At 32.7% G+C, this 27,809-nt stretch overlaps 1 protein-coding gene across 3 annotated transcripts in view; it reads right to left on the minus strand.

The window, feature by feature from the left end:
• Window positions 1–8,917: 8,917 nt before the first annotated feature.
• Window positions 8,918–27,809, minus strand: part of LOC128888028 (sodium-independent sulfate anion transporter-like) — a 43,055-nt gene continuing 24,163 nt past the window's right edge. For 2 of the 3 annotated variants that reach the window (XM_054144622.1, XM_054144624.1), the window contains exons 2-8: window positions 24,310–24,494; window positions 19,936–20,073; window positions 17,822–18,100; window positions 16,631–16,940; window positions 12,455–12,757; window positions 11,093–11,327; window positions 8,918–10,021 (exon numbers count right to left, since the gene is read on the minus strand). In XM_054144622.1, the coding sequence (XP_054000597.1) occupies window positions 9,754–10,021; window positions 11,093–11,327; window positions 12,455–12,757; window positions 16,631–16,940; window positions 17,822–18,100; window positions 19,936–20,073; window positions 24,310–24,494 (1,718 nt within the window). In that variant the 3' untranslated portion in view covers window positions 8,918–9,753. Of the gene's footprint in view, window positions 10,022–11,092; window positions 11,328–12,454; window positions 12,758–16,630; window positions 16,941–17,821; window positions 18,101–19,935; window positions 20,074–24,309; window positions 24,495–27,081; window positions 27,220–27,809 lie in introns of those variants that run through there. The other variant, XM_054144623.1, reaches the window with a different exon arrangement.

A 27,809-nucleotide genomic window follows, 5' to 3' on the forward strand; every position in this document is an offset into this window, starting at 1 on the left:
GATGCAAGAAATATTCGTGTTCTATTTTAGCCAAAAAAATCAAAGTTTATCATATACAGGGTGTCCTAAAAATGTTGGAGTTCCTTGAAAGGGGTGGTTCGGGAGGTGATTTGAAACAACTTTTTCCTTTGCGATAATGTCGGATGGGGCTTCGTTAAGCAGATATTAACAAAAAACCCCGACCAATCAGAGCGCGCACATACCGTTGGAGCAGGCGTGCTAGCGAAAGCTATGCGCTAGGCGGCCGCGTCAATTTCCTTCGATGCACGTTGAGTCACTTGTTCGCGTACGAGCGCGACCGCCTAGCGCATAGCCTTCGCTACCACGGCCGCTCCAACGGTATGCGCGCGCTCTGATTGATCAGGAGTTTTTGTTAATATCTGCTTAACGAAGCCCCGCAAAGGAAAAAGTTGTTTCAAATCACCTCCCGAACCACCCCTTTCAAGGAACTCCAACATTTTTAGGACACCCTGTATATTGGCTCGTAACACTTAAGCTATTGAACCGATTGGAAAATAATGTTAAAAGCAATTGTTGGAAATTCGATTATGCGACCCAATCGGACGTTTTTAACTCAAGATATGGCCTAAAATGTGAACGTATGTCAGAAAAACATCGAAAAAAAATTCAAAAATTCATATAAAAAAAAACCTGTCCATAGAAAATTTTTTGCGATTTTCGAGTTTAGTAGGCCAAAATACATAAGAAAAAAATTGTGGCATTGAATGTACATTTTTTTTTTATTTTGTAAACTAGTGTAATTGGCAAATTCTTTACAGTGGGTGTAGAAAGTATTCGTACACTGATCAATTTCCAAAAAAACTATGTAAAATTGTAATTTATTAACTTATTTTTGATAAACAATGACATTCTACATATTCTCGGAAATCTCTAGAATAGATAGATTACAACAAAATAGCTATTTATGTAAATTGCGAAATTAACAAGAAAAAAACCATTGATCGATAGAAATATTCAAGCAATAAGTATCGCACAACTGTTTAATTTTTAAAACTTCTATAAAAGAAAAGAAATTTACATTAATTTATAATAAAATAACACTTCCTTCGTGGGATTTCCTTTTGATTTTATAATTATTGCAACTCTTCTAAGCATTAAATTAACAAAATTATTAGTTATTTGAAGTGGTATCTTGTTCCATTCTTCTATTAGAGCCTTTTTTAAAAGTATTTTACTGGATATTTGATATTTTCTAATTCGTACAAAGCAATAAACTAATGTGTTTACATTACAAACTCTGCTGTAAATGGCATAAGAATGGCATAAGAATCGTACAAATACTTATTGCTTCTACACTTTTAACCACTTTTCGAATTTTTTTGTTAACATCACAAATTATATTGACTAGTAAATGTTGTTTGGACTATATCTATCGTAGAGACTTCCGAGAATATGTGAAGTACCATTGATTATAAAAAAAGAAGTGGAGAAACTACAATTTCACACAAAAGTTGTTTAGGAACTTGATCGGTGTACGAATACATTCTACACCCACTGTATGTTGAAGAAGCAAAAAGATCAAACTTAAACCGAAGTCAAATTTCTTCAACACGTTCATGTTGGAAAAAAATAAAGATACTGTTTAGTCAATTGCCGTAAAATATCACTGAGGCGAAAATACAAATTTGAAAATTTATATTGAAATATCAAGTTTGTTAAAATGTGATGTTTAACACATTGTGAAATGATACACTATGGGCTCGAAAGAAGGGCGCATTTTCTTGATATTATTGTCTCCATGCACATAGAACCGTTCATTCAATGAAACTTTGACAGTATACAAGTTTAATAATTGGCAAATTCTTTCTGTTGAAAAAGCAGGGATAAAGATCAAACTTGAATCAAAGTCAAACTTCTCCAATATATTCACGACCGGAAAAAATAAAAAGATTTTGCAGCTGATTGTCGCAAACTTAGATCATTCACCTCTTAATCCTTTCATTGCGGGACGATCTTTGCTAGAAATTCCAAGTGACGTGGAGGTCTGAATTTAAAAAAAGTATCAGTTTATAGGAAATGATAAGACGGAACTTTTTTATAACTAGTTTATTCATAAGACGTTTAGTCTCTAAAATAGAAATTAAGAACGTAGGAGACCATTTTTCTATGAATTCGATTACATTTGAAATAGTGAAAATGAAAGCGTGGTTAGATGACAATTATTTATTCGTCTATATATTAAAAAATATTACCTCATAGAGGATGATAAGATGAAACTTTTATATATTTATAGTTTGTTCATAGGACGTTTAGTTTCAGAGATAAGAATTAAAAATCTTAGAAGACCTTTTTCCTGAAATTCAATTTTTCCAACGAACTTTTAACTTTTCAATTTTTATTTCCCAAACTAAGCATCCTATGAATAAACTGTAAATATAAAAAAGTTTCTTCTCATCGTCCCCTATAAGCTGATATTTTTTTTAAATCGATTTAACGAATACAAACATTTCTCGGAGCTTATCTCTCGAGGGCGTATATATACGTCCTCCGCAGTCAAAGGGTTAATGGACAAATTCAAAAAAATTGTTTTTGCTTTAATCAAACATACGCAAATCAAAGCAATTTTTTTTTATTTTAACGTACAAATATACTGTCCCACCTAAATATTGTATATTTTTTAATTCTAAAATTAGGATCTTATGATCGTAAATAACGGTAAATGTTATACAGAAGCAAATGTACGTATATGTGTCAATATCCCTCAAGAGGTTAAGGTAAAGCTGTCAATTCGACAATTTGTTTTTAAATAATAATTTATATACATTATGTGCTTGAGAAAGGGGAGCGTTCGAATAAGTAGCACTTTCGATTTAAACTTTCGTGTTTGATCATTTTCGTGAATCGACTTTGCCACTTTCAGTTTAGTCAAAGTTATCTCCATCATTATTTTCGTTTATGATCCTCAGTCCATAACGTGTTAGCAAACGCAGAAATAAACACATGCAAGTTTCGTATCAAAATAGTATTTATCCTTCGAAAAATCATTAAATCATTATAAACTGGAAATTGTAAAAGAGCCAAAGGAAAATTATGTTTACTTTGAAGGCCATGTTGTAAAAGGTAAAAATTAAAAGTAGAGAAGGTTGCGATGGTTACAACTACAGAGACATCTCTAGATAACTGAATTATGAACATTTCGTGCAAAATTCAATATTTTTCACACTTACTCTAATAGTATTTCATAAAATTGTTTCAAAAATCAGTTTTTTTGTTCCTTTGAAGTAGCTAACTAATTATATTTGTTTATTTAGAGTTTCTGAATGCTAATCGAATAATATGAGACTCGCAGATTCGATATTCTTAAATTTCTAATCGCTGACAAGCAATAAACGATCATAGAATAAATAACTTCTCTTGTACATTTTTGTTTAGGTATGCCTGATTGTAAATATCAATTTTTATTTTCAAAAATTGAAGATATTGAACGATCGTGTTTAACAGTGAAAAGAAACTAGTTTGTCAATTTTGGACATTTTGTAGATAATAAGAGACGGTTTGCTCTGCTATGTGCAAATGATAAAAGTATTATAATAAACAATTTTTTAACTTTCCACATATGTATGAACGTATTTATGACCTTACAGATTAAAAATTTTCGATACACTTTTCAATCAGATAACTACTCACTATTTATGAAATTGTATTCTATGAATAATAATTAATATTAAAAAAACAATAAAGTTTCTCTCTACATAAGGACAACAACGGAAAAATAAGTTTGCCACGCAATTGTACATAGTATATTTAAAAAATATTGTGTTTCATAATATTTCAATTTTCCTTTCTTTATCATACGAACAAATTTTTTCACACGGACGCATCTCAATTAACTAATATGGGATACTACAAAAGTACCTAATTTAAATTCTACATAAAAGACGAATTACTCGGGATTACAAATCAATCTCAATTATTCACGCTAACAAGGAATATCCGAAGGCCTCCCTCCCTTCCACGAAAATGAAACTTTGTTAATCTCGAACGGCAAAAAATAAGGGATGTGGTTTTTTAGTGGCGATAACTCGAGTTTAAGCAGTGAAACTTTGGTGGGTAGTTCATTCCTCAAACTTGAGTTACCGTAGTTTAAAAAATACGTTTCCCTTATTTTTTGTCAGTCTACAAACCTGCAGTTTGATCGGAATAGAGAGGGAGGCACTTTTCAGCAGATATGTGCAAAATTTCTATCTAAATAAAAATTTTAAATATTGAAAAGAAGATAAAAAATTTGTATTTATTGTTTGTCGAATAAATATACTTATCTTTATCTTTATATTTTTTATACTTTATCTATATATTTATCTATATATTTAATCGAGGTAAATTTATGCGATGAATAAAAATACTTTTTTATTTGAAATATTTCATCCGTCGGATAACTTTCATATTTGAGCAACGAGTTTTAGTGAACTGCAATTCATCAATCAATAAAGATTAAAAATCTTAAACATACCTTATTTATTCACCATTAACTAGAAGTATGAAATATTTATTGACATTATTGTCCAATGCAAACAATTTGAATTATCTTTATTTGACGAATAAAACTTCGAATGAATATTTGTATCTGTTATTTAACGAATAAAAATAATTTCAGTTACCTTCATACAGTATCTTTATTCGATTTTTTATTTAAACAATTTTTGTATCTAAATAATGCAAGATACAGGTAACGTTAAATTGGCTATTAAGAAAATTTTTCAAAAACATGTTACGTTATGTTTATGTTATAATAAAAAACCATACCAAAGGCAATATTCCAAATCATTTAAAGAAGGATATATTTAGAATATAGATAAACTAATATTATTATCAAAATTGTTGAAGTATATATGATGTAGATATACGTTATACATATTATATTTCCATAACCACTAGCTTGACGTGACAAATAGTGTATTCACAAAAGAAATCAATCACTTTTTAAATAACATAATATCTGGTTGTCTATTGTACCTTATGTAATCCATTGATTTTTTTAAGTATCTGTGACAATGAAAGACGAGTATAATGTTAGGTAATAACATAGTTTCAATCTTCCAACGCGCAACGATAGAGTCACACGTTCTTGTGACACGTTTCTGACTTTGAATATGTCGCTTATTACGTCTACACCCCAGTGTTTCTCAAACTTTTCTAGTCACAGAACATTTGCACTCTTTTATAATTATTTGGCATTTGAAATATAAAGTAAAACACAATAAAGCTATTGCATTAAATAAAAAAAATACAAATAAAAACATTGATATTCAAACTAAAAATTCAGTTAAAATTTAAAAGTGTATTCTATATTAGAAAAATTATATATATGCGATTGTATCCCACAAATTATTATTTTGAGAAGAAAATAATATACGTTATTTTAATCGAATTTGTATTTTTTTTTTTATTAGAATTACAAATTTGTTTAATATTAAGTGTAATACTAGAGAGTCGAATCTTCATGTTAGATGTAACTTCAAGCCTTATATACCTATGTCGATGTTATTAGCTGTTGTAAAGTAACGTGATAGAAAAAGTGAATTTCACATTACTAATAAACGAAAACATTTTTTTATTTATTATATTCCGAAAGTGACGACCGTTATAAATACATAGAATCAGTTTATTTTAATTTAATTTGTAGTTTCTAATTCTGGTTTTTAACGGAACATAGTATGTTTACAAATCGAATATATTTAAGTTGGGAAACGCTGGTATAAGTAATGATACTTAAAGATATGAGATTAATAGTGGAATTGAAGTGGCTTAACAAGACACAGTAATGACGATGCCTAATTGTAAGAAGCAACATATAATCATAAAGCGATTATACAAAATAGGATCACAGTCACTCTCTCGGTTCTGCATTTTATAAATTATATAAGCACGTTATATTTAATGAGTTCAATTCTTAATATCTTAGTATAAAATACTATGTTCAATAGATTGTGTACTTATATAAATATTTATTTCTATGTATTCTTTTTCCATAAACATTGGCAAGGTTTATGGCAGTTTTGTTTAGACTCGTACCAAATATTGGCACACTTTACAACTGGTACTAAATAAAATTCTTGGTTTGACTTACACGAATCTGACGCTTTATTTCAATAATTAGTTCAACATACTTTCTTCCTTTTGGTTTTTCATTATTTTTAAAAAACTTTTAAATGATTATCTAAAACAGTCAAAACGATATCCATTTTCACGCAATCAAACCACTTTCCTGATGTCTCACAAATCCTGATACCTCATAAATTTCTAAATTATTTATAGCTTATTATCCATCCTTGAATGAATAACTTTTATTTATTTGAAATATAAGTATTTATTAAGCAGTAAATTGTCATATTATCTAAAATAGTAGAAAACCAAGAAATGTAAATGTTACGATATATTAATATGTACAATAATACAATATATTACAATATATTAACTATTACAAAAATTATTATTCCCAGGTAGTCTATTACAGCTGATAATACTCTGGAATGATACGACAGAGAAACAAATTTCGAATTGATTGCTTTGTTACTGACAGGTTTTTGGAAACACTTTCCACTTCTTTTACACAGCATTAATTAAACCTTTGACCTACGATCTACTGTAGGACCGTGAATGCCATGATCAGGTATAAAATCAGGAATAAAATTAACTACTTAACTACCTATCTTTATATACAAGATGTTTATAAATATATTAGACCTTTTCTGAGAGTCAAGTCTTCACATCAATACAAATCGAAAAGTTTTTTACCATTTTGCGATCAAGCTTCGTTATCAATATATAAGCAGATGAAATTTACAGGTGTGACTTCCGGTACGTGCTGTTTTAGTCCCCATCAATTGTTCCTGGGAGTCTAGAATAAATTATAGACCCGCCAGTACGAAGTCATTAGCATCTAGTTAGCACAGGTTGAGCCAGTGAGCTCGCACTAACTAACCTAAATTTAATTGTAAACTCCTAGGTCATTTTCAAGCAAGTCACTGTGCATCAATGTGTAGTTCTATTGTGTGACGCGCGAACAGCTGATAGCGTGCACCGGAAGTCACACCTGTAAATTTCAACTGCTTATATCTTGATAACAAAGTCTCAGATCACAAAATAGTAAAGGACTTTTTGATATGTAATGGTATGACTAATTGACTATAAAAAAAAATGCCTACATATTAATTAACACCCTGTATAAAGAAGTCATGGGCTTGATTATATTATGGATTGCATCTCTAGAGCAAATGTATTAAATCAGATGAGGTATTTTCTTTATTGTATTATTGCAGTTGATTAGAAGACGAATTCAAATATGTATAACTGAAGGTCAACATATTATACATGTTTTAAAAAAATATTCATAACCTTGAAATTTCAGAAAATATAACCTTGAGATAATCTTTTTGATTGTCATAGCATGTTCACCTCTAAACCAAACATTTTTCTTTTGAGATATATTTTTGTATCATTAAAAATAACAGAGATACTTTAGTAATTCATTGCAACGCTTTCAATTAATATTCCGTTGGGTACAAATTTTAGTGTAAAAAATTTTCAAACGAACCTTTCCTCCATAAAAAGTAAAAGGCACTTTGATATTTTTAAATAGTTCTATACAATTTTGACTACATAAGGTTGTAGCTGATATAAAAATGAATTCAACGACCTATTGTATGACCTAGTATCCTTCAATTGAGAAATATGAAACCAATCGATATTATTTTATTCGCACACAAAGTAAGCATAAATATAAAACGAATGTTAAATTACCTCATTATAACATTTGGAGAGCGTATTATCAGCACAATGGACCGATTCTCTGGTCTACCCGTTCCAGGAATTTATTTCTTTAAGATTTTTTCTTATGGGGACATCATCTATTGTTTAACAAACTGACAAAAGTCTATTCTTTATCAAACTGCGATTTCGATTATTACAAATCTCAAAGAAAGAGTATGTAGAGCATGCAGAGTTATAAATTCAGCCAGTGTAATAGTTTTATTACACTGTTATAACTGTTAGTTATATTTAGTTTTATTGCTAAACGTGACAAACAGTTTGAACAATTGTTAACCTTTTGCTGCCCACCAACGTGATACATCGGGCTTGTGTACTTTCCGTAGACACCCGCGAACGATAAATATCGGACTGCTTGTTCTTTCCGTAGCTGCCCGCCGCCGATAATAGCCGTTTTGGGACTGGCGCTTATTCAGTGTGTCATTGCTTCTAATTCCTCCTTTCCAACAGTGATATTGGTATATATATGCATGAACACAAGGGAACAATCTCGGATGAACAATAGCAAGAAGCGACGGGAAGCGTAAATTAATGCGGTATTGAGAGGACAGCTGGTTGGTGAACAAGCGGGCTGTGAGGAACGGTAGGCTCCCGAGAATGCGGGCGCGAAAAGGTTAAAATAAAATATGATCTTATGTGTGTAAGTTTCATTAACCTTATTAAGCAAAAGAGTGATGTAAATATGACATTCGTTTCATATTTATACTTAACTAGTTTGCGAATAAAATAATTTTCCACAATAGCATTTCCTTCGATTGATCGCATATTTTCCAAAAGAAAGAAACTTCAACATCATACTATAATAGGTCGTGGAATTTGTCATGTTACTAGGTACAACGTTATAAAATTAAAATCACACAATGGCATTTAAATATTTTACATTAAAATTTGTTACTTTTCTTCTTTTCTTTTCAATATTTTTTCATAAAATTATCGAAAACGGCTGAAAAATCGTGCGGACCGTTACGATAACCAACTCTGTATACAGGGTGTCCCAAAAATGTTGGAGTTCCTTGAAAGGGGTGGTTCAGGAGGTGATTTGAAACAACTTTTTCCTTTGCGGGGCTTCGTTAAGCAGATATTAACAAAAAACCCGACCAATCAGAGCGCGCGCATACCGTTGGAGCGACCGTGGTAGCGAAGGCTATGCGCTAGGTGGCCGTGCTCGTCCGTGAACAAGTGACTCGACGTACATCGAAGGACCTTGACGCGGCCGTCTAGCGCGTAGCCTTCGCTACTGCGGCCGCTCCAACGGTATATGCGCGCTCTGATTGGTCAGTGTTTTCCGTTAATATCTACTTAACGAAGCCCCATCCGACATTTTCGCAAAGGAAAAAGTTGTTTCAAATCACCTCCCGAACCACCCCTTTCAAGGAACTCCAACATTTTTGGGACACCCTGTATAATAATTCCGTTTATTAATCATTTTTTTAGAATGATGTGCTTCAAAACAATATGAAATATGTAATGCAACAAGATAATGTAGGTAGTTTCTCTTTGGTTTGTTTTTTTATTTTAGGACACACTTTACACCTTTTTTGAGAATTTCATTTTAATTTTAATTGGCAGAATGTTTCTTGGAAAATATACCGGTTTCTTTTCTTGTAGACAAAGTGGCGTATTATCAGCAAAAATTCTCTCATGTGTTAACAGTCAGGAATACAGCCTGTAAAATTTCTTCTACCTGCCGAAACTTCGAAAAACAATATTCATTAATTTTTTCTATATTCTTATCTCGAGACAAGATCACGGAAACTATCCTAGTGTACCGAAACATGAATCGAAGACGCGTTTGACAAAGAACTAATTCGTGCCAGACTTTTTACCGTTTAAATAAATTATTTCCAGCATTTACGTGGCTTCGTTGCACGCGATTTTCGATGAAAGAGCGCTTCAGCCGTGCTCGCTTGGGCGCATTCCAAAATTCCAAGGAAAGTGTCCCGCACATTCATTAGATTCAGAATTTCACTCGCGTGGTACGCGAGGTGACGCGATTCTACCTGAAAATATTTGAGCTATGCTTCCGGAAGTTCTGAAGGACATCGCCAGGGACGCGTCGTATCTTATCATAGTCCTCTTGGTTTCCTCGCACCAATTCCAAAAGACGAGCGTCTGATCTCTCGCTTGTAGGTCCGCCAGCAGAAGAGCAAGGTTCTTGGCGACCGTTGCATCGATTCGATGCACGTGACGACCTTCCACTACCACGGGAATAGTTTCTGCTCTACCGTCACACCTAAGGAACAATAATGTCGCGTTACAGGTTAAATAAAACGAACGACCCGGAGAAAGTCGGCTCATAGTCGAAATTATTTAGGAGGATTAAGTCGAGGACTAAGTCCGTAGCGTTTTAGTTCAAGTAAATATTGTCACAACAAAATTGTTTTTAGTGCAATGGTACCAGTGGTGATCACACTATCGTGAAAAGGATCAGGTAGTATTTATGAATAATAGTTGAGGGGTACATCTTCTGTAGGAATAGCATTCTACGTAGAACAGGGTGTCCCAAAAATGTTGTAACTCCTTGAAACGGGTAGTTCGGGAGGTAATTTGAAACAACTTTTTCCTAAGCGAAAATGTTGTCCGAGGCTTCGTTGAGGAGATATTAACGAAAAACCCCGACCGCTGGCGGTCTACCAGCATACTCGCGCTCTAATTAGTCAGTGTTTTCCGTTAATATCTCCTCAACGAAGCCTCGGACAACATTTTTGCTAAGGAAAAAGTTGTTTCAAATCACCTCCCGAACGACCCTTTTCAAGGACCTCCAACATTTTTTAAGCACCCTGTATATTTTGATGAATTCGATTTTGTAATAATCCACAGATCTCACACATGTTTGATGGTATAATATTGATTCTTACCGCGTAATACCGATCCAATGCGGGATACAGCTCTCAAGTATTCCTTATAGGGGATGTATTAAATGGACTGGAAAGTAATGTCGTTTTTGCCATCTTAAATACTTATTTATCATTTATCAGCTCATTAATTTTTTTGGCATTGAAAGTTTATACACTAGGTGACAAACGGCTGCTGACAATGAGGGCGATTATACATATGTATAATGAATTAAAGATAAAGTTTATTGGAAAGTTTGAATTTAATGTAAAAGAAACGACATTACTTTTCGGTCTACCTAATATGACTCGTATCAAGACAAGGTATAGTCGCAGTGGCATGTAATAAGTATTATAACAGAAACAAACAATTCATTTGGGAAAATTCCGATTTGAACTAAAACACTACGGACATTTATCCATCAACCCAATTCGATCCAACTACGATGAAAAATAATAATTTTACTCGCCAGGACATCACTTGTTCGCGGAGATATTCCGCGGCTGGATAGCTCAGCGATTGTTTTGGTGACACGAACAGGATCGTCAGTCCATCGACAACGCGTTCCTCGATCAATAATCCGGGCCTAGCCGCGAAATAGAGCAGGAGAATTAGATTTACCGCGATCCCGGCAATCATACCATACTCGGGACCGATTGCTAAGCAGCTCAGCAAAGTCACCGTCAAAGGTACGAGGTCGATCTCTGCGAAACAGAGACAATTACCAAGTGAAAATCGTAACAGAACATCCTTGACACCCCTATTTTATACATTTAGAAAGTACACCCAATTCTTTTTTACATCCTTTTTTTACACGAATTTAAAGTTAAACGGTTCTAAAAAGAATGTCCGAAAAGTCTTATCAATTTCAAAGTCGTTGTCTAAAAATTATGTACGTCACTACAAGCGAGTAATACAAATTAATAATATAATTGCAGTTTTGGTAGAAATGTATCAAAATAATTCACGTTTTTACCACACTTCAAAAATTAGGCAGCACTGCGATATGTGATTGTAACTGGGGAATTCCTTTATTCGATAACATGATATTTACATAACATATTGAATCATTAAATTCTCTAAGTTTATTAACTTGCAATACTTTATTATCAAGTAGCGACGAATAATTATCTACCTAAATATTATTTCTTTATTTCTATTATTAATTTTGAGTTTTCTATTCTCTATTTTGACTTAGCAAATTTTGTTGCTTGCGCTACTAATTTTTTATCTGTGAATTATATACATATCTATTTTAAATTTTATCGCATAATACAATTATTCGCATATGTACATACCATTCATATCCATATCAGAACTTTTACAGTTTTCAGCATTTTTTTGCACTAGACATTGATTTTTAAATTATATATATTTCTTTATTATTTCAACTTATACAATTTTCGGATTGCATGAAACGTATCCTTAATTTTTGTATAGGAAACTTATTTTTTTACACGAATTTCTGAAGTGAAGAGTTTCTACCGTGTGAAAAAGATTTGGATGTACATAATGTAATGTTCGTTGCAGTACTTATTTTATTCTGTAAATTATGTGGCCATATCAAGGAAAAATCTAATAAAAACAACTTCAATTATCTTTATACGTACATACGCGAGTATAGTACTCTTAAGTATAATACTCTTAATTTATTATTCAAAAACACCCAGGTAAGAATGTTACCTATCTGATTTCACCCATCTAATTATGGAGCCATTGTGTCAAAAATTTCATCATGAAAATGTATAAGATTTTAAAGGTGACCCGCATACAAAAGGTGGAAGCGAAACTGAGATAACGCGCTGTTGAGCGTGTCCTAATCGGATCTTACTTTTCGTTCTCCAAAGTACGCTGAAAATACGTAGCTCGAACATGTAGTACATGGCTACGATAATCACTGCGGCGAGGGTTGCTTTGGGGATAAATTCAAAAGTCGAGGTCAAAAGGCCGCACGCTAAAAGCACAAGGCATCCAGTAATTAAACCGCCCATCGGTGTTTTTACACCGGAAGCGTTGTTCACGGCGGTCCTTGTGAAGCTTCCTGTGGCAGGCATCGATCGGACAAAGCTACCGAAAATGTTGCAAAGTCCCAAAGCTAACATTTCTTGATTAGCGTCGACCGTCTTTCCTTTTGCTAGAAGAGAACAAATTCAATTATTAGGGGGACCAGAGAGTAAAGAAGGCGAATGTTATAATCAGACAGGTATGGGGAATAGGAGAACGGAAGTTTAAAGGGGACTTTAGAAGAAGACTTCTAATGTTTGATAGTCTGGTGTTAGGAGTGATGCTATATGGGGCGGAGGTTTTTGGATGGAGGAAGAAGGCAGAGTTGGAAGGGGTACAAACAAAGTATCAAGGAAGTAAGGTGAGGTGATGTCTAGGTTTGGATTTCTGTACTCCAAAATACATGATCCTAGAAAAAATAAAAAGGGAGAAAATAAGAATCAGGACGGGGATAAAAGCTTTAAGATTTGAAGAGAAGATTAGGAATGCAGTCGGCAGGGAGCTGTTAAAGGAATGCCTGAAGGAAAAGGAGACAGCGGCGGAGGAAACAAGAAATATCAAAGAAAGGATGGATTACCTGAGAAGAAACGGTATAGTCAAGCGGAAGTCGCGGAGTTAAGAGAAGGGGAGAGAGATGTAGTGAAAGAGGTAAGGGAGAGAGATATCCAAATGCAAAAACAAGTGCAATACAATAAGGTAAGAGAGGCAACATATAACAGCAGATATAAATACATTGTAACAGCACTACGGTCAGAGTATTTAAATAAAACAAGAAAGGGAGATAATCAAAAGCTTATAGCTAGGATAAGGTGTGGGAATTTAGAAGAGGGAAACAGATATTGGCTGAAAGAGGAGGACAGGAAGTGCGGTTTGTGCAAATTGGAAAAAGGGACGCTGAAACACCTCATAGAGGACTGCCAGGAGTTAGAAAGAGGAGAATTAAAAGAGGAAACGCTGGTAGAGGGGAGGGCGGATGAGAGGGTAACAGAGTGGGTAAGGAAGATTGAGAAGAAGAGAAAGGAAAGGAGCGGGCAGTAAAAAATGTAAAATACTGGTCTTCAAAAAAAATGGGACACTATACAATTAAAACGTCATAACTCAAAGAGTTTTCAACCGATCTTCGGGAAACTTTGTGAGATTTAGTTTTGAAATGTACTCTGGGTGTGTGCAAAGTTGCATTGACGAGGGTTGATGAGAAAGGTTATTTCATCCCTCCTAAAGAGGTAATGCAGAAAAACGGTAGTTCAGAACGGTCCAGGGATGACGGAGGGGGGGGGGGGGTAAAAAAATCAAAAAAACCTTTGAGGCGACTCTGTTCGATGCCCCCCTACAAAACGTACCCCTTGAAATCGCTCTCGGATAATCCCACCCCTTACAACGCCCCACCCCCACTAAAATCCACAATTTTTCGACGACAGTCCCGATTTTGGGACTCGATGCATTCTCTGAACTCCCCTGATCCAGGAAATGCCATCACTCATGCCGTGCACCCATAGCCACCCCTTGAGGGGTTGAAACAGCTCGCGACTTTTCAACCCCCTTCGACAGGGAGAACTTCCAAACATCAAAGAACGATGAAATTCACCATGTTTGTTCTCGATACATTAAGGATGAATGCTGAAAAGGTCCCGTTTCGAAAACTGATTCCGGAGCTGAAGGGAGAGGGGCAGAGGTAGGGGTGGTCCACCCCAAGTGTAAGGGTTGGAACGATGTTTTGTTTGCGTGGAACACATGTAGTACGGCCCAAGGCATTGGAGTGGCACAGTTTTGATGTTTTTTCTCCTCGTGAATAGCATTACAATATGAAAATGTCGTTTTTTTGGAAAACCCACCTCCCGTCTTCAGAACCGTCTGTGGGGTGAACGAGTAATCCCATGTCAACGCCATTCGTGGATTCGGACGCGCGAATGCTTTATTAACGGATCCCCCAAAAAATCAGATTTGTTTAATTACGCTTTAAATGAAGACGGCACTCAGAAGCGGAGCGGTACGTTACCAAGGAGCTGTACGTGGTCAGACCAGACCGGACCCCAATTTAACGTGGGCTGACCACGTACGGGTGCAGGCCTATGCTCCACTTCGTTCATCCTCCAGATGGGCCTGAAGTTGGGGGTGGGTTTTCACAAAAGAACGACATTTTCGAATTTTATTGCCATTCACGCGGGAAAAAGACATCAAAACTGTGTCGCCCCGATGTCCTGGACTGTTGAACATGTGATCCACCCAACGAAACAACGTTCCAACCCATACACTTGGGGGTGGACCACCCCTACCACTGCCCCCCTTCAGCTCTGGGGTCAGTTTTCGAAACGGGACCTTTTCGGCATTCATCCTCAACGTATCGAGAACAAACATGGTGAATTTCATCGCCCTCCGATGTGTGGAAGTACTCCCTTACGAAGGGGGTTGAAAATTTGCGAGCTGTTCCACCCCCTCAAAAAGTGCCTATGGGGTGCACGGTATGAGTGATAGCATTTTCTGGATCAGGGGAGTCCAGAGAATGCATCGAGTCTAAAATCGAGACTGTCGTCCAAAAATTGTGGATTTTAAAGGGGGTGGAAGGTTGTGGGGGGTGGGTTTGTCCGAGAGGAATTTCAAGGGGTGCATTTTGTCGTGGGCATCAAGGAGTGTCGCCCCAAAGGTTTTTTTGATTTTTTCAACCCCTTCCGTCATCCCTGGCCTGTTTCAAAGAGGCGTTTTTTTATACCCTCCCCTTTAGGGGGGTGAATTAACCCCTTCACATCAACCCTCGCCAATGCAACTTTACACACACCCAGAAGACACTTGAAGACTATTCCTCACGAAGTTTCACCGAAATCGGTTGAAAACTCTCATAGTTATGAGCATTTGAAAAATCATTCCGGTTTGCTTGTCCGGTAGTATAGATTAAGGGTTATTAATTTTAAGTTTAGTATGTAAGATATTGAGTATGGTGATATGAGTGAGGGTGTATATGGTTTAGTGGAGTGTAATCCAAGTCCATTTCGTGGCATAAAAGCTGGAATGAAAACTATATCTATCTATCTATTAGGGGGACCAGAAAGTAATGTCGTTTCTGCGAATGCAAATACTTGTTTATTATTTACCAGCTCACCAATCAATTTTTATCGATCAAATATTGAAAACTTGCACACTAGATGACAGAAGGTTATTGATAACGAGGACAATTACATAATTGATTAAAAATAAAAACATATTATAAATTTATTTGTTTGAATTTAATGTAAAAGAAACGACATTACTTTCTGGTCCCCCTAATAAATTAAAAGTGGTGCAACGCAAGCATCAAGTTCAAGACCTCCCAAAAATAAAAAAAACTAATTAACATCGAAACCTCTCAGAAATCAAAAAGTACCCGAAATACATTCCTTTTGAAAGCTATGAATGTATTAAAAAAACACATTTTGTGTAATGAAGAATATTTTTTTTATATGAGAGGTAATATTACTGGGTCTCAATTCAATTCACTGGATGAATTTATCCTGGATGATTTATTATATTATTTGTTTACACATAACGTATGTAGAATATATTTTATCGATTAATATGATAATATTAATAATTCGTCTGCATAAGTGTGTATCCCTTTTGATTATGTTTAGCCTAAATTTGTAATATATGCCTGTATCATAAATGCATCAAATCTGCAGTTTATTGATAATAATGATTGTTCTCGAATAATTAACAATTTTATGAAATTAAAACACGATTTAATATAAGAAAATTGTTATACGTATAAATAACCATACGTATATCACCAACAGATAAAAGTTTCAGAAATATATTTTTTGTTATCCTAAGTGAACTATTGTTTTAGCCAAATAACCAAGTATTATCATTAATATTTTTAAAAATTGTGTTTCGTCCTAAATATTTAATCTAAGCAAGTAAACGTCGCATTATTATTGACATTTTTTCGATTAAGACGATTTCCGAAACTGTTATCGTGTCTTATACTTTCTAATGTTAATTGAACGCTGCAAGTTGAGTTTTAAGGACGTACCGAATGCTTTCGAAATAGCGATGCTCTCCAAGATGGCGATCAGTGGTACAGAAATAGTGGTGCTTCCGAGTTCGCTAACTAATTCCATGAAATTGTATGTATGGTTCTTGGTTACAATAGAGAATGGTGGTAGACCAAAGGGCGGTAAGCCTTCAGTAATATTTCCAGTAATTTTGAAAGGCTTAATACCGTAAGAGAACAATGCATAGCTTAATATTATCCCAACGATGACTACCACAGCGTTCCTCGCCAATGATATTACCCACAAAAATTTCTGAAACGCTGTCCCATTCTTCTTCCCAGGCAAATTCTGTTTTTTGACAGTCAAACAAACGGATTTAGTTCAACGTAAAATCTTGGTGAATGAATATATTTACTTGGTGAATATATTTTATAATAAGTACGTTATTTTATTTTATTACTCTCTGTTCTCAATTACAATTGCTAATTGTTGATTTTAAATTATTTCTTATTTAAAATAATTATTTTACAGCACCAACGTGTGTCGTACATATTTTAATACCTGTGAGTCGAAAACTATTGAACTTACAAATGTTTTCCAAAAAGAGCTTCAGGATTTTTTTAATTAACCCCAAATTGCATGAAAAATATACAATTTTTACTTTCAATCATACAGGAGAGTGAAACCCTTTTGGAAAACAAATTACAATAAAATGCTTACACGATTTCGTAAACATGTTTTTTTTTAAGATACGTTTTGATCATTAAAACTTGTAATTCTCTTCAGTGCTTAAAGATGGTACATTTTTATAACATAATAATTTATATTGTGTGGACCGAGTAAGTTTAACAATTTACAATTTTGTTATCAATAAATTTAGAGACAAATCTCAAAGGAAACAGATGAATGGTTCAAAGTGTACTATATTTGTAGAATCATGTTTTTTTTTTATAAGTTCAATGTTACATGTGCAATATAGCTGTATACAATTTTGAAAAAGAAAGTTTTTTTCCACGTGTATCTACACTAATTTTAAGATCATCTGAAGTTAAGAAATTTCTAACATGAGAGGTACTAACTGTACATTCTTTACAGTATTGGACAAAGTACGATTAACAAGAAGGTACCTCGAGAACTAAACATTTTGAAAGGTAAATGAACTAAAACGAATTGTCCACTTACTAGCTAAATAAATACTCCTAATTGAAAGGTTTAAATGAAACACTTACTTTCAAGCAAACGAGTATGATCACAGAACAGAATCCCAGCATTGTGTCCCAAAGTGTGATTTCATTAACCTGATCCACAACTTTAACAATGGCATCGATGAACGAATCGCTTCGGCCATTTAAACCAAGAAGCTTACCAAACTGAGAGGCTGCGATTATTATTGCAGCCGCGTTGGTGAATCCGACGATAACTGGCATACTAATGAATTCTAGGAGAAATCCCAAATGGAGCAATCCCATGATCATAATAACACAGCCGGATACGAAACACATGAACACCTGAAAAATGTGCAATATTAATCGTAACACATTACGTTAGAGGAACCTGTGAGTAATGTCGTTATTTTCAAATTTTAAAAACATTGCCATTTGAATTTGCATGTGTTAACATAGCCCATATTCTAATTCAATATATATATTCCTAATTCAATAATATCACTAGTTTACAAAATAAAAAAAAAATGTACATTAAATGCCACAATTTTTTTCTTATGTATTTTGGCCTACTAAACACGAAAATCGCAAGAAAACATTTTTCTATGGATGCGTTTTTTTTATACGAATTTTTGAATTTTTTTCTCGATTTTTTTCAGACATACCTTCACATTTTAGACCATATCTCGAGTTAAAAACGTCCGATTGAGTCGCGCAAGACGCCATTTTAAAGATAATCGAATTTCCAACAATTACTTTTCACACTATTTTCCAATCAGTTCAATAGTTTAAGTGCTATGAGCCAATAAGGAACTTTGATTTTTTCGGCTAAAATAGAACACGAATATTTCTTGCATCGGCATGGAAAAATAGAAATGGTCAAATTATGTTCAGTTTCTTATTGTCTGTGTATAGATCGCACTTTTACGAAGAAAAAAGCTTTTGTTGAAGAAAATCCATGGATGAATACCGGAGTTAGGAACAAATGAGTAAAGGTACAAAAATCCCAATTTTACTCTGTTTTTGTATTTTTCTTGTATTCTAACTCAAGATATGGCCTAAAATGTAAACGTATGTCAGAAAAAAATCGAAAAAAAATTCTGATAAAAAAAACGTATCCATAGAAAAATGTTTTCTTACGATTTTCGAGTTTAGAAGGCCAAAATACATAAGAAAAAAATTGTGGCATTTAATGTACATTTTGGCTGTAAACTAATTTATTTAGTGTGCTTATTGTTAAAGTGCAATGAAGATTAAGTAAAACCTATTAATGGAAGAATAAAGTGTAAACAAATTTCATATTAAACATTTGATGCTTTATCAATTCATAAAGGTGCCTTGGATAGCAGAACGTGTTACATGCTGGTTTAAACAATTGAAGAACAGCAATTTCAAACATTTTGATAGTATACAATATGGGAGATTTGTTGAGTTTGATAAGGATCTATAGCTTGCTGAAGTTGAAGCTGACTCAAAACAAAGCATCTAAGAATTAACTACAAATGAAACTATAAGTATTGAATATTATTGTGTTTAGATGCATAGACGAAACATGGCTTTGATTCAAAAATGTCTAAAACTGTTTAATCCAGAAAGTGTCATTCTGCACCAATATCAAAAAACAAAAATTCAGTTAGTACAATAAATTGTTCTATGATTTATTTAATAATAACCAATTGTCTGATATTTGCTTGTATAATTTATATAAAATTACTAATTTTTTTTTCACAGTAGAAATTATTTAAATCATTTTCTTCTAAGATTGTTATGAATTTATTAGTAAATATCTTCCATTTTGCAATATTTAAGAATCCAAATTCTCTCACACATATTCCATAGGATTTACTCCATAGGATCGAAGCTCTGAGGTGACAAAAGAAGCAAATATTATTTTTTGTCAAATAATCTTTTGTTACATGTATTTATGATGTATATTTAAAATGATAATTTGTCCTTTTAAGTAATTACAATTAAAAAAATAATTAAATGATGTGTTACAAGTGAGACACCGCGTGTATAGTTTGGAGGTTAGATAATTAGCAAGAATTCAATGTAAGATTAATTTTATTCATTTTATTCTGCACACGTGTCTCATTTCTTCTTCGTAAAGTAAAAGGCGTTACGCCAAGGTAGAAAAGCCTGGCAAAAAACAAACTGATAAAGCATTGAAGTGTACTTACCGCGATGTCATCTCCGAGTCTTATAACGTGCTGTTGCGACAATAAAGCCATTATTGCCGTAGGTCCGACCGTGATGTCTTTGCAGCTGCCAAACACCAGGTAGACGAAGCATCCCATGAAACTGCTGTACAGGCCGTACTGAAGTTTTCAAAAGTTCACCTAACGAGACTCAGTTTTCCAACTATCATCGATCAGAGATGGGCAAAACTTGGCGCGAATAATAAACAACGAATGAAACCAGCAGTTTAATAATAAACAGCAGTTTAATAATTATTGATTATGGTCATTTTAAGTCATCATATTTGATCCGAGAGGTCTTGTGTGTGTCATCTTGAAGATACAGTACCGCTTTCAATACTTTTCACTAATTTCAATACTTCTCTACCTATTACAATTCCATGTAATGATTTTCTATCGATACTGTAGTTTTTACATTCTGAGGTAAATTCTCATAATACAGAGTGTGCTGAAAATGTTGGAGGTCCTTGAAAGGAGTGATTTGGGGTTGATTTGGGGATGATTTGAAACAACTTTTTCCTTAGCGAAAATGTTGTTTTAGATCACCTTCTGAACCACCCCTTTCAAGGATCTCCAACATTTTTGGAACACCCTGTATATGTAGATATATTGTATACTCGAAACTATTATACCGATTGATCGATTTAGACGATAATTACTATAAGAGCCCAATAATGACTCTATGCAGCCCTCTTTAAATAGCGGTATCTATGTTACGTTTCTTTATTCAAAGCAAATACTGTTATTGTATTGTATAAATGAAAAACAACTATTCTATTCAATTATAATGAGTAGAATTCAATGGACAAATTATTTTGGGGATTAATGACGAATGATTGTAATGATTGTAATGAGTGTGAAGATTATGAAGATTGTGATGATTCATGATAAATTGGTGATAAATGATAAATAATTAAAATCTGCGAAATTTCCGTTTACGTAATTTTTCGTTTGTACTGGTGTTGTGTACACGCGTCTAGTTTCTAATATTTAAAATTACTTTGTACAACGATTATTTGATTGATAAGTAGCTATGTATTGTACATATGTATGTATATAGAACTCAATTCATCAACTATATGTATAACAATTCAATTTCGACTTTTATTTAATTGAATAGTTAAGTTTTAATGCGGTGATATTAAGATTAAGTCGAATAAAAATAGGTTATATAGAGGAAAGTAAGTTAAGTTAATGATAAGCCTATTATTCTCGATATTATTGTTATTCTTCATTCATGTTTTTGTACCCTTTTTCGAAATTGTTTTGTTGTATTGTATTGTATTTCATATATTAAAATGTAAATGTATATATGTACTGATAATATGCACAGCTACGCGCATATTGCTAATAATCCCGTAGGGAGTTTAATAGCTTTAATAAAAAAAAAGTTAAGATAAAATGCAAGAATGTAAATATGACGCAATATTGAAGATGAAGGATTTCGGAAAGCTAGTATCTGTAACCCTGTAGGAGACAATCAAATTTACATATACAGGGTGTTCAAAAAAAAGCATTCAATATTTATATGGTGTATAGGGCACACTGTACTAAGTAAAAAAGCTAGTAAACATAGGTCCAAAGGTCAACCGTTTCTGAGATATAAACATTTTTGTTTGCTAGTATCACGATTGACTTACTACTAGGTTTTTGAAATTTATAGAAGATTTTCCACGTGTCCACCGCTCATTTCTGTACATGAAATTGAAAAAATGAAATTGACGAAATTGTCGGCACTTGAATGGGAACATTCAGAACGCAATTTATAAACACTGACATAAACATCGCATGCGATGGAAGCAAGTAAGTCAATCATGATATTAGCAAACAAAAATGTTTATATCTCAGAAACGGTTGACCTTTGGACCTATATTTACTCGTGCTTTTTACTCAGTACAGTGTGCCCTATACACCATATAAATGTTGAATGCTTTTTTTGAACACCCTGTATACATAGTTGAGCTTTGATTCGTTCATTGCAGAATATTTTATTCTGTAATCCAAATTCTGAATTTTGTTAAACGGTTAAGAAATAAACTGTTGTATAATATTTATTTGTTATTCGAAATTTCGTAGCCAATTAAAAAGTTTACCCATATCTGTCGCCGATCCAATGTAACCGCGCATTTTTATCAATTGCGTAACCACAAAAAGGATTAACGGGAATTCGGAATATTTTAAACGTAAATCAACCGCCGAGCTCTTCTATTTGTTATCGGTGTACTATTCCTTTCTGTACTCTTCCACTTGGTTCAATATGAATATTTATTTACACAATTGCCTCGGTTTCCAGAAACGTACATTGTCAGCGAAACCAGAAAAATGCATCGTTCAGTGAACTTCCATACATCTTTTATTATTCAATCAAGTATGAATTTTAAGTAAAAAATTGTTGTTCTTCTTCATCTTACTTTGGTTTTGAAAAATGTCTTAAGAGAGCAGGGCATTGTAAAACCACTTTTGAAAAAGATATATTCAATAAATATTTATAGAAACAACAATGCAATTGTTTTCAAACTTTCAGTATATTTTATTAAGCATGTAAATAAACAAAAACTGGTCCCATAATTTCATTAACATGGCGTTATTCGATTTTATAGAGTGAACAAGTGAGCACTGCAAACAGAGCACTAGTGATCGGTTGATAGTTTCGTGATAACTATGTATATTCGTGATCAAAAAACCAAAAATTTTCATAAACTATGTACATACTCATAGCTAAAGCCCGACGTAGGATTTTTTGACATCTTGAAAAATATGAAAATGGCAAGACATTAAGAACAAATTTCAGAATTTCACGAAAAATATTACATTTGATAAAAAAATAAAAATAGAATAATATAATAAAACCATTTTTGATCGGACTGCTAATGACAGAGTAATCTCCACTGATCACGATTCGTGATTCACCCTGTATATACTTTATGTCGTACAAAAATATAATTGTAAATATATTTCCTTTAGTTTCGACGATTTTACATACGTCTTTTGGACTTTGATCATATTCACGGTTTCCGAATGTGAAATAACGCGAAATCAATTACTAATAAAAATTATCCTGCTTATCTAATGTATAATTAATAGAAAAAAATACAGAGTACAAATACAAAATACAGTAAATCAAAGAAACTGCACATCACTAAAATAGTGATATTTTAATTCTTTGACTTATTCACAATACCCCATAATACTAAATTATTAATTATACAAACTAAATGCAGTTACAAAACGAAGTAAATACGTAATAACGTACATAGTGATCAACATACGTAAAATAAAATTGAATTACTCTTTATACGGTTTGAGACATTTGTGATTAGTAAAAAATAACAACGAACGTTAACAGTAGTTGTATAATAATTAGTACAAAACTGTAATTGTAAGCAATTATAATTAATAAAAAAGATTATTATTGTAAAACAAAATGTAAACATTAGTAGATATTTTCACGACACTGTGGTAGTATAAAATAACTTCTAATGCCTGTTCAAACGTCGGAAGTGATGACTTCTTATCTTAAGTATGCATGAAATAATAGAATGAAGTAACCTTTGTCGCAAACTTTATGATAAAACTTTTTTTCAAATTTCCCGTAGCATTTTTTATACAACTTGATTTTATCACGTTTGAGCATAATTTAAAATTTCTTTATGTCCCTATTAATTTAATTATACAGGGTGTCCCGAAAATGTTGTCTGAGGCTTCGTTAAGGAGATATTAACGGAAAACACTGACCAATCAGAGCGCGCAGTTTACGCCTACCCCGGCTGCTCCAACGGTATACGCGCGCTTTGATTGGTCGAGGTTTTCCGTTAATATCTCCTCAACTAAGCCCCGGACAACATTTTCGCTAAGGACAAAGTTGTTTCAAATCACCTCCCGAACCACCCCTTTCATATTTTTCAAGATGTCAAAAAATCCTACGTCGGGCTTTAGCTATGAGTGTTATAACATTTTTGGGACACCCTGTATAGCTTATAATCTGTCCAAATTAAGTAAAAATTGTAGAAATTTTCAAATAACGCGGTATATTTCACTCAATTTGGTAGTTTTGTCCAGTTACATCGAGTTTTATTCTCTAGAAGCAAGGTGCCAATCAAGTTATACGCGTAGTTACCTAATTTACAATGAATTTATTCTTGAAGAGAATCCAAAAATAGTAAGTTCACACCCTAAACAGAACAAATATGTCAATTAAACATATCATATTATATAAAGAACGCTCTGAAAAATCTGAAAAATGTACGTTTCTTTCGATAAAATGATCCATTATACTCCCAAAGTAACAAACAATTTTATTTTCATTATTGAAAATTGAAAAGAGAAACTCTACCTATACGGAACACAAATACACACCTGAGCTGGGAGTCCAGCCACAATTGCGTAAGCTATGCCCTGCGGTATAGCAGTCAAACCGACAGTCAATCCTGCCAGAATATCCTGGAGAAGTTTGCTCCAACCATACAGAGGTAGCCATGCTAGAATCGGTATCCTTCGTTGAAGGAATTGCTTTATGTCGAACCTCGAAGTCACGTTCCTCCCTGCAATCCGAGAAGTTGGAGAATTTATTTACAGAAAATTAATTAGTTCCCAGCTAATTACCTACTTATCCAGTAGTTCTTCCAAAGCAATTATTTTCAATACAACACAGCACATAAAGTGAATCTTTTTCTAGAGAGACGCTCTTTCTACGAAGTCGTAATCAACTATGTAATTAAAAAATTTCCCCTTCCTCGCCCCTTCCCAGTGGAATTTTTAATATTATTTTAATATTAATTTCTTAATATTAATTTTAATATTATTATTTCATAAATAATGTAAGTTTCAATAAAAAAACGCATGCTTCTATAAGTTTCAACGACAAATTTTAATCAAATTTAAATAAAATTATAATTTTAATTAATATATCAATTTGAGGAACTCCTAGTTTTGCTGTATTTAGTATACCCCATTAAACGATAACAAACACTTGTGTACCTATAATATTCCGTAAGTCGACAAAACAGTAGATAAATGCTAATTTGATCATAAAGGTAATGAAGGCTACAAATAAACGATAACTAGAGAACCGGTTAATTAACGGAAAATGCGATTGAAATCATGAATTCGCGCTTTAACCTTTTCATGGCCACTAGAACATACATATGTATCTCGGTAATTGCGACACAACATAGTAGAATATTTTACATTTTTTGTTTTTTTTGGTAATTAGGTAATTTAATAATAAATGTATTCATATTGGGTTACTACAAGGATTCTTTTGAAATAATACTAAAACAATTTTTTATCAAGTTTTTAGTATTAAATTTAAATTCACTTTTGGTGATAGCTCTAGGGTATATTTTTTAATTCGTGATTTAAAAAACTGTCTATTTCTGGTTTCACAGCCTCTTCAGACATATTTTCTAAACTTTCTTCTCTTGAAAATAATATTCAAGAGTACGATTAGAAAATTAAAACAGTGAATTTACCAAAATAAAATGATATATTTTATTGGCCCTCTTTTTAATATTAACAAAAATGAATTTAGTATTGAATGGTATTATAATATCTCAGAAAGTGCCAAAGGGGATATGCTATATTCGTATTTCTATTTGTGCATGTACAAATATTTTCTTGCACTTATATATGTATTATTTTAATAAATAAAAACAGTTCAAATTAAAAAAATGCAAAATCATATCACATGAATTAAGATTTTTTAAACATAACTATATCTTTTAAAAAACAATTTTTAAATACCTAAAATAATACTACTTTGATGTAAAATTATCTATGCATCGTTAAATGCATATGCTACATAATGATCTTGAAGAGTCTCTGTAGTAATTTGATCTGTATAATTAGCAAATTTTTATTGTGAATACTAATCCCAAGAATAGCAAAGCATGCATTGCTTGAATGTAGTTTATTTAAACGTTTCGACCTCTTTACTAGTATACATATACCTAATCTTAGTTATATGCAAAATATGGGAGAAATAGTATAACCATACAAGACTAACAATAAGTGAACTTGTATAAAACACTTTCAATTAAATGATAGAGTAGACTAATGAAAAATTGATCACGAATATACAATTCAACAAAGTTACAATAATTAGATTTTAATGAATAATAATGAAAACATCTCATGTTCATCCTCATATAGCATAGAATTACTTGTTATTATTATATATTGTTATTGTTATATTAAAAGTTGATATTGTATCGTATAATCTTAATCATTTTTCCACATGTCTGTCTATTTTATTTGTATTGTTTTATGTAAGTTTGTATATTCATATGTTGTTGAATTATTTTTTCTATGTTTTGCATTAATCTAAATTTTTATAAAAAAATACCAATTCTTTATATTCTTTTCAAGTTATTTATTTATACATTTCCATGTATAAATAGTTTGTTCCAGTAATTGCAGTTGTATTGTTGACATGGTACTTTTATGAATATTGTTTGTTATTGTAACAGACTCTAATCATAAAAGTAATAAATTAAACATTGTTTAAATGTAGTTTATTTATACAAACGTTTTCTGTTCTATTCTGTCTAAAGTATCACTCACACTTAGAAACAATAACTTGGAAAAATCTATACTCATGTATGTATGTGCATAGAATAATTTATTTAATATGAATATATATATATATACATGTATAGATATATAATTCGGTAGGATAATACACATCTTCCTGTTGTATTATTTGTAAGTGCTAGTAATACTTCAGTGATGATTTAGAACGAGTATAATAAAAGTCATTTATATAAACTACATTTAGATAATCCTAATTCTATTACTTTTATAATTAGAATTTCCCAAAAGTAAATACAAGGTTTGAGATGTTGTTGAATACAATGACCGCAAAAATCGTTACTATGGTATACAAACATTGAAACAAAACCAACAAATTGGAAACAATTTTGAATATAAGAAATGATAATATACAATTTTCGAACAACGAATAAAATATAAACGACTAAACCACAGTATAAAATATTTCTCAATGAACTAATAAATAAATCAGTTAATAAATTATCGGCGAATAAATCGGTTTACGTTAGTTTTATTCGTTTCTTATTATTAGAACGGAATTTTGTCAATCTCTGGTACACAAAGCTGTGTTTTCCTTACTTGTTGGAACCGGAGAATATATCATCCCTGACATCTCCATTAACTGCGTAATAGAAGTACGTACCGGTTCACCTTAGAAATAACAATAATAACAACAGTTTTTCGTCGCGATCACAACAAATCGAATGAATATTTCACGGCTCGTCACACGCAAAAAGAAATCCTTTGTCTGGGTAGTGTTACCTCTGAGACGAATGGAATAAGACTCTGGAATCGTGAACAATGAATACCGGATGAAAAATGAGGAAAGCTGGAATTAAATTACAAATAGGAGTTACTGCAGCATGTTTATTACCATCAACTACAACCATTTAATCAATGTTATTCTCATGATGTCGGCAGATTTTGTAAGATTACTTTAATAATATAACGTTACACAAGTAAAGACATTCTCTCGCTCGATGAAACGAAAAAGGAAATGGTGGTACAATTGTATTTATTACGAGCAAGAAGTACCGGAAAAAGATCGCGCAGCTTTTTCAAACACAATTCAATTACACTAGTTCTATGGATAGGTTTTTTTCTATGGATTTTTGAATTTTTTTTCGATTTTTGTCTTACATACATTCACATTTTAGGCCATATCTCGAGTTAGAAACGTCCAATTGGGTAGCATACTCGAATTTCCAACAATTACTTTTAACACTATTTTCCAATCGGTTCAATAGTTTAAGTGTTACAAGCCAATAAGGAACTTTGATTTTTTTGGCTAAAATAGAACACGAATA

The sequence above is a fragment of the Hylaeus anthracinus genome, unplaced genomic scaffold (genome assembly GCF_026225885.1).
Source record: "Hylaeus anthracinus isolate JK02 unplaced genomic scaffold, UHH_iyHylAnth1.0_haploid 11989, whole genome shotgun sequence".
Classification (NCBI taxonomy): domain Eukaryota; kingdom Metazoa; phylum Arthropoda; class Insecta; order Hymenoptera; family Colletidae; genus Hylaeus; species Hylaeus anthracinus.